Below are 9,557 nucleotides of genomic sequence, written 5' to 3'. Positions count from 1 at the left end.
CTGCTGTGACATAATATGATTAAACTGAAAAAAAACAACAAACAATAGAATCTCTATCTAAAGAGTGTACTATGTATACATTTTTTTACTAGTACTTTACTACGACAGAATTATACTATTTTCGTAGTACCACAATATAATAATACACAAATTACGCATATATTGTTATAGAACACGTGCGAGTAGATCGCATGTGACATGTTGTTCGGTGGGAGTCTGTTTGGTCACGTGTTAAACATAGAGGTGGGGACAGAAATACGAGATAACATCGTGTAAACAGATTACGCTTCGCGTACACTTAAAAACGGATCGTCCGACGGTTTGATATTTAGTCCATCATCGGCTGCACATCGTCACTGATTAATTTTATCATAATAATATGCTAATATTATACTTACGCAACGTATCTCAATGAAACGTGATACCTGAAGTCGTCATCTGATTTGAATCCATGGTTATTTAGTTTTTTGACGTTGTTTTCGTATCTTGTCACTGCTCCTTATCACAAAAAAAAAATAAAAAATGCCAGATTTCGACAGTATCGGAGAGTAAGTATACAATATTCTACTATATTGCAACAATGTCTTCGATCCTTACGAGAAAATGTTGACGTTAATATTATCAACCCATGAAATACTAATATAACGATTAAATTATTCATGTTATTATTTATTTTTTTCACAGGGACGTATCGAACTGTAGGCCGAAGGTACATTTGCAATGGGCCTCCGGATCACAGCCGGTCAGGAAGTTGAGCGTTGTGTCGTTGCTACCTAAAAAGGTAGGAACAAAATTAATAACTATATATTTTAAAACATATCCTTCATATGGTTTCTGTACTTTTTGTGTTTACGCGCGATGTTAAATAATGATAAGTAAATTGTCTTTAAAATTTATATGATTTTGGTTTTAATTTATTCATAAAATTTTATAAAACATTGATATTATAACAATTGATTCAATTTAAATATCTGATAAGCAAAATAGAATATCATATGGAAATCTTGATCACATAAATAAGAAATGATTACGTGATTGTATAATTTATCCATACATACATTACTGGACTGATAAAACGTTAACAATCGTATATCACAAATACCAAATTGTAAATTTCTGTTTAAAACAAAAATTTCACTAAAACGTTTTTATTAATGTTTATATTTTATTTTATTTATTTTTTATTTTAACTGGTTTGATTATAGTCTATACTAAAGAAATACAAATCAATTAATTTAGTATTTTTATGGTGCAATAATTACATTATTGCCATATATATGTAGTACATTATCACCGTAATTAAATACAGTTATAAATATTTTTAATAACCTATGTTTCATTGATTCATGGTCATCTTTTTTTTTTTTTTTGTTTTATCATTAACATAATATACAGTTTTGGTGAATTATGCTAAATATTATTAATTTCTTGTTTACTGCTGTAAATTTTATTTTTATATATATTATATATATATATATATATTTATGTATAATATATTATTTTTTATTAACAGGCGTGTTTAATAATAACGAATGATTAACGTCAATATATTGATACATCACTAACACGTCCAGATATTATTTATACTTAATTATAAATTTTATTTTGTCTAATATAATAAATTCAAAATTCATTACTTAATTTTTGATAATATTAACAAATCCGGATGTCTACATTAGTTGAAACATTTTTAACAGTGTACATTACATAAAATATATTTTATTTTAACAATGTATTAATAACAAAATAAAATAAATTTGAAAAAAATTAGAAAATAATTGGTAAAATAGTAATTTATTTCAACACTTGTCTAATAATGTTTGGTGGAATGATAGAAATAGAAAAAAATTTACTCAATAATATTATTTTAAGGTAAACTTTTTAATTTTTATAGAACTATAGATAAGTGACGTTCGTTTATAGTATTGTATTTTTAATTGTTATACCAAAATATTATGATTACACTTACACAGGTAAAAGACTTTGTTGAGGAAAGCGTGCGGTTGTGTAGGCCGTCAAACGTGTACGTTTGCGATGGATCCGAAGCTGAAAACACTATGCTCATAGAACGTCTACTGGAAAATCAAACTATTGTTCCGCTACCAAAGTACAAAAACTGGTAAGTCTAACGATACATAACCATATTTATTATAGTTTTTGATGGAATATATTATTCATGGTTTCATAATTATCTATTATTATTATTAACTGCTGTGGTTTAGTACAGCAAAATAGTTACTTCCCCGTGAACACACGATGGTTATTAAGGTGTTAAATTTTACAGTAAATATGTTCTAAATTTTAATTTTTTTTTTTATTACTGTTGCTTAATTTGTAATTTTATTTTTAAATAAATGTAGGTACAGGTCTAATATAAATATTCCCTAAATCTGGACAATATATTATTATTAATGCAAGGCATTGTATTTGTTTCATACACAACAACACAACAAATCCAAAATAAGTTTTTACATTTTTTCAAAAAATAATACCTTTATAAGTATTATACTTATATGTGTATTATATTTACATTAAGGTAATCAATTTTTTTGAAGTCTTAACTATACTTAGGCATGACGACATTATGTGTGCGTACTAAAATTACATGATCAATAGATTCGAATATATAAAAATCAAATACAAAATAATTTTAGAATTGGAAGTTTTAGGCTGATAATATTTTCATCATAGATTAACACAATAGAGATCTATTTAACTAATTTGAGAATACATGGTCAGATTATTTTAGACATCATTAAACAGTTGTGGTTATGTATAATAATCATGCATTATTGATTTATATTAATTTTGATATTCACCATACTAATATTGATATGAAACGATTATACGAACGGTGGCTTAATATTTATCTGTAGCTGGTATATTTTATAACTATTATGGTAATATTATACTTCCGTCGGCGTCTTATTTTACGTATTTTCAATATCCCGCGATGTTTATTTTTTCGCACTATCGCCATGGCATAATAAATTTGAATTTCGATTAATTTAATTTATACATATCCGAATCACAGGAATTTGTTTTTAAGTCTTTTAAAAATATTCTTCAGTTTTAAGCTCTGTCTTGAAAAACGCGCGCAATACTTTTTCAGAATGAAACAGTAACTCACGTTTAGAAAGAAAAACTAGGAAAACGGTTAAATAAAACAAACAATTCTATTATAGACGTATACTGCTCGTACGTACAGAAATAATCAATAACTGCACGTGTACAAAGTGTGGGAAATTCATTTTTCTCGCTTACATAAAACATGCACGTCAAACGCGTGTAGCAACAGTTATACGATCATTTTTTTTGAATAACCGAAAACGTCATTAACTTGGATTGAGTTGTAGTATTATTCTAGACTAGATGATGAAAACTTTGTGTGTTTAAATTAAAAGATAATATTTTTTTTTCATGTCTTATTTTTTTTTTTTTTTTTAATTTATATATTTTAATTACTATCTGCATATCGGCGGTTGTTATATAATATTATTTCTATACTAGCTTGTGAAATAAATACACATGTTGAATAATAATATAGCATCATCACAATTTTGTATTTGTTACACTGAAAGTTGTTATATTACTCGTTATTTTACGATGTCGATGTTCAAATACATTTCTAAAACTTATTTCGTGTAACGTAATAATATAATAAAATATGCGTAAATGAAAAAAAGAAACTGAAATTTGTTTTATGTATCTACTTTACCTACTTTGTTCTGATTGAACGCGATGCATATTTTGTTTTGGTAGGAGAAAATATACGATTTAACTAAAACATAAATACAAAACTGTACTTTACGTTTTATATTGTTTTGTATCAAAATAAAAAAAAAAGACATAAAATACATAATACTGTAAAATTTATTTAAAATAGAACGACAGAGTATATTTTCGTTTCGGACTAGATTTCAATTTTATTCAGTGACATAAAAAGTCTAATATAAAATATTTTTGACAGAAATCCAGTTTTGTGAATACACATTTTATGGTTAAATTGTTGAGAATTCACTACGAAATGAATAAGTTTCATGTAAAGTTAAATAGTTTTGACAGTCCTCACAACTGATTTTTAAACGATGTTCGGAAACAATTAAATAACACTCACCGGATGAAACTCCAAGATTCGGAATGTTTAAAGAAATCTGTCTCAGAACACTAAAACCATTTAATAGGATTTGAAAAGGTACGAAATATTAGCTCGATCATTAATAATCAAATTTGCTAATATTGTATATCATCACAAATAAACAACAGACAACATTTAAAATATTGTTTTTAATTTTAAAATTTTCGATATTTAAAAATAATTATCGTTTTATTAATTTAAAGTATTATTTCATAAATAATTATAATTTTTCGTATAACCTGTCCACAATCTATCAGTCTCAGCCAATTTCTTTACACAATTATAGCCGCTGAATCGTAAAGTGGTAATAAAATTATCGTATTTATCAAAATCGCATTATACAATTAATCAATAAAATAAATTAACTATATTTTAATTGTTGATTATTAATTATTTAAATTAGATAGGAGTATAATGTAGGTTACATTAGCTATCATTGTTAGCGGGTTATAATAGTAATATTGTTGACTTACTATTGAGTTAAAAAATGTAATCTAAAAAATAAGACAAAATATTAAATAATTACACGCCATAGAAAACTCGCTGACATTTCACCTCACGCACGTGATAGACATACAACGTATTCAAGTAGAATAATAATAATTAATTACTTAATTAGGTACTATTATTGTAGTTATCAAAGCGTTTCGTAAAAAAATATTAGTTATTATGATATATCTTCTAGTATGGCAATATATTTCAGTTTTCAACCCACAAAATAAGTGCAACAAAGCGAAGTGTTATCATTTACAATTTAAATCTTATTTAACATTTTGCAAATTCGAAACAATAATAGGACACCAATATTGCAACACCGATATAATCACGATAAAAATAAAATATAAATACAATAATTAAAGAAAATTACTTTTTTATTTAAATAAAATAATTGGAAAAAATGGATATTTTGTGTAAAAGGACAAATAACTTTTCGTTGAAATTTTGTCGGGACAACGAGAACGGTTAATCTCCTAACCACTCTATACACCACAAGCTTATTTTATAAAGGTTTTTTAAACGTGATTTAATCAATAATAATTGTTCTTCCAGCTTTTTAGCCAGGAGCAGTCCCAGGGACGTTGCTAGGGTGGAGAGCCGGACGTTTATATGTACCAAAAATAAGAGAGACGCAGTCAACGTGCCAAAAGGTTCGATCAAGGGGATGCTGGGAAACTGGATGAGTCTGGAGGAAGCGGATAGTGCCGTCGCCGAACGGTTCCCAGGTTGTATGGAGGGTAGAACTATATATGTTATACCGTTCAGCATGGGACCTCTGGACTCGCCGTACTCAAAACTTGGAGTTCAACTTACAGACTCGGCGTACGTCGTATGCTCGATGCGCATCATGACCAGAATCGGCATCAAGGTATTAGAAAAACTTGACTGTCCTGATGATAATGGCAACGGCGTGGGTTATTTCGTTAAGGCATTGCATTCAGTCGGTCATCCGGCCGAAGGCCCAGTCCAACACCCACACTGGCCTTGTGATCCCGACCGTACCATTATTTTGCACAAGTCAGTATATCTATTATAATTTAACATAAATGTATTAATTTCTCATATAATTTTGTTATTATTCACTCATATCTTTGAAATATTATATTCTATAAAATATCACATTATTGCGTGCCTGAGTTAATTCAATGAATCGATGTCATTATATGAGTGAGGTAGAAATATTTTATTGATTATAAAAATTATTAATGTAAATACTTTATGTTAAATAATAAAATGCAGAAAATATGTACTTATATAGACCTAATAAGAGTAAAAATACTCACAAATACTCTAAAATGTCTAAATTTTTCTCTATACATTGACATTTTGAAAATAAAGAATTATAAAATTAAGAACATAATAATAAGACTTATGTTCGATTGCTATAAGAATCTAGAAATTAAATTAAATGCCTTTTCACGTGTTAATAATTTTAATGAGCTTATTTAGGAATTTTTGCACGGTTAGTTGATAGATTGAAATAATATACATTAAGTGAGATTAACGTGTACATGTGATATTTCACAGACCTGAGACAGACGAAATCATTAGTTATGGAAGCGGATATGGTGGTAACTCGCTCCTGGGCAAGAAGTGTTTCGCTTTAAGAATTGGTTCGTCAATAGCTCATCGTGAGGGTTGGCTTGCGGAACACATGTTGGTTAGTATTTAGTAGTATAATATAATATAAGATATATTATAATATTATATTAAATGATATGAGAAATACGATTCTTCGATGACAGTATGATAAAAAAGAATATCATACTCTTATCACTACCACCAAAGTTCACGTATTCTAGATTGTATTCAGATTATTTTCGATTTATTTTTACATTCCTACCACACTCGGGAAACTTAGGATTTGCCGGAACGTATTATAGCTGAAAATTAACCTAAAATATATTATTTTACTCAACAGATCTTGGGCGTGACTAATCCAAGGGGTCGAAAACGGTACGTGGTTGCCGCGTTTCCGAGTGCCTGTGGCAAGACTAACATGGCGATGATGCGGCCTACACTTCCAGGTTACAAGGTGGAGTGCGTGGGTGATGACATCGTATGGATGCGGTTTGACCGAAACGGGCAGCTGAGAGCCATTAACCCAGAATTTGGATTCTTTGGCGTGGCACCCGGTACATCCAGGACCACAAACCCTGTGGCTATGGACACGGTGTTTGAAAATACGATATTTACCAATGTAGCACAAACCAGTGATGGTGGTGTATATTGGGAAGGAATGGATACCCTGGAACCTGGAGTTACCGTCACAGACTGGCAGGGCAATCCATGGACACCCGGCGGCACACCAGCCGCGCACCCAAATTCTAGGTAAGTATTTAAAATTGATGTACAGTGAACAAAAGTCAAATACCCTATAAGATGACAAAAAATGATATTAAATGAAAAAATTGCTGGTTTTAGGAATAATTCAGATTTTATAGTATTTTAAATAATATCTACACTATTCATAATTCTCGATATTCACAGTATAACGATATTTGAATTTATAAATTTTCTAGATTAAGAAGTTTTTAATGAAATATTGGCCAAAAATCCAAAAGTTATTTAGTATAAGAAAAAAAATAATTTAAGTTAGTTAAGTCAATGATAATTTAATATAGTTAATAAATAATGTATTTTATTATATCTATAAGCTATTATATGATTAAACAATAAATAAAATATTAATTCAATATTAATAAATTCTATTAATTAACAACAATTAATTTTGAATTTTTAACCCTTAATTATAGATATCTAGCTTAAAAAAAAAATGAATTATAAACATGAAAAGTCTATATTTTTAAAATTATCATTTAACCTAAATCTATTATCATAAGAAAATAACTTTATTATACATAAGTAATTTTTTTTTTATCTTAGAAATAACTTACTACTAGTTGATAGTCACATTTATAAATTAGTGTATTAGGACCTATTCTCTCTTTGTAGGTTTTGTACACCAGCTGAACAGTGTCCAATTATTGACCCTAATTGGCAGTCTCCAGATGGTGTACCAATTGACGCTATCTTATTCGGCGGCAGACGTCCGTTTGGTGTGCCTTTAGTATATGAGGCATTTGACTGGAAACATGGAGTGTATGTTGGTGCTTCCATGAAGTCTGAAGCTACCGCAGCTGCCGAACACAAGGGCAAAGACATCATGCATGACCCGTTTGCCATGAGGCCTTTTTTCGGATACAACTTTGGACACTATTTGCAGCACTGGTTGTCAATGGAGACAGCCATACCTAACGTTAAGGTGCCTAAAGTATTCCACGTAAACTGGTTCCGAAAAGATGACCAAGTAAGTGTATTGGTCTAATACCCTCAGCACCATATCGGTGGTTCATGACCAGCATTGTTTATCATTTTGATTTTGGTCAACTTGACTTATATTTTTGATTTTGACCAAAAATGAAACGAGCATTACGTCTTTTAATTTATACGATATGGTCTCTTAAATTAATAGACCTTGTAAACAATTAAAAAAAAAAAAGTCGATTTTAAATATTACGTATTTTAGTATTTAAATTTAAAAAAAACTAATACATAGATAATTATTAATAAATCTATCATAAAAATCCTTAATTGTTTTTCTATACTATAATACTCACTACGTCGCAATACATAATTAAAAATATATATCTTTTTTTGAGGGTTTGGCCTAAAATCTACCGTCTACTCATATGATAAACTTTGTGTTGAAATTTGAGTGACCATCATTATTAAACGTTGATTATTATTAATTTATTTATACTAATGGCGACTTAATGTATATCTGAACAGGGAAAATATATGTGGCCAGGATATGGTGAAAATTGTCGCGTTTTGGACTGGATTTTACGTCGGATAGACGGGGAACCTTTCACAGCACGACCGACACCCATTGGTTATGTGCCTACTCACGAATCATTCGATGTTCATGGACTAAACGTAAACTTTGACGGGCTGTTTTCCGTCCCCATTGACTTTTGGAAGGAAGAGGTGAGTCGTTATTGTCTATATTTTAGCAATTTTAATTATGCCAGTTTCATTAATTTATATGTTAAAACAAAAATATTATAATTATGTCATTTCACGTTTTCAGGCCAAAGAAATAGAAAATTTTTTGTACGAACAGGTAGACGAAGATTTGCCAAAAGATATACAAGATCAAATCAACAGCTTGTTCAGACGTCTAAATTCACATCAACAAAATTAACAGTTCACACCTACCTATAGACTATTCAAATGTTCTCTTAATGTACATCAAAAGTTATTGCATATATTAATTTTTAAGTTAGTGATAAAATGTTTAAAAGTAATTATAAGTTTATTTAAATGTATAATCCTAAATTATTATATTTATTTTTATAATTATATTATTTATTTACAATATCGTATTTATTGACTCCATTCGACTCGTAGTTTTCAATTCCTATTTAATATTACGTGAGAAGGTGAAGGTTATAGGAATATGAGTTATAGATAGTCCGAAACCAAGTTTTTTAGAACACGAATTGCTATAACAAAATCACCGATATGTACAATTCTAATTTAGCGTGACATTTTTAAATAATTATCAATTTGTAGGAATGGCCATTATTCAAACAGGTGCCTACGCCCAAGTCAAGAAGTGTTAATAGTAAAAATGAGCTGTGAACCATTAAAATATAGACAAAATAAATAAATGTTATTAGAAGTCTATGATGAGTACCTAAAATTTACATATTATAATATAATGTAACCACTAGTATTTATTAATTATAATAATATGATGAATGGTAATAAATAACAACAATAAGAGCCTATATATACATAGAAAATAGTACTGCAAACATTTGGGTCAAAGGTTTTTTTTACCGGATAACAATAATAGTATCGTCGGATAGCTTTTATAATTAGGGCCGACTTAATCAATCATAAATGTTGCCAT

At 28.9% G+C, this 9,557-nt stretch overlaps 1 protein-coding gene across 1 annotated transcript; it reads left to right on the top strand.

Annotated features, from left to right (window-relative positions):
- Positions 1-308: 308 nt before the first annotated feature.
- Positions 309-8,969, top strand: LOC112599549 (phosphoenolpyruvate carboxykinase [GTP]-like). Its single transcript, XM_025346482.1, has 9 exons — positions 309-548; positions 685-781; positions 1,974-2,119; positions 5,189-5,653; positions 6,164-6,296; positions 6,558-6,967; positions 7,592-7,946; positions 8,429-8,626; positions 8,730-8,969. The coding sequence occupies exons 1-9, from the start codon at positions 523-525 to the stop codon at positions 8,841-8,843; spliced, it is 1,944 nt and encodes a 647-aa protein (XP_025202267.1). The 5' UTR covers positions 309-522; the 3' UTR covers positions 8,844-8,969.
- Positions 8,970-9,557: the final 588 nt, after the last annotated feature.

Source organism: Melanaphis sacchari, unplaced genomic scaffold (genome assembly GCF_002803265.2).
Source record: "Melanaphis sacchari strain LSU unplaced genomic scaffold, SCAv2.0 Contig53_pilon_pilon, whole genome shotgun sequence".
In the NCBI taxonomy this organism is placed as follows: Eukaryota; Metazoa; Arthropoda; class Insecta; order Hemiptera; family Aphididae; genus Melanaphis; species Melanaphis sacchari.
The sequence above is the reverse complement of the archived record's forward strand: the minus strand, read 5'-3'. Positions and strand labels throughout refer to the sequence as shown.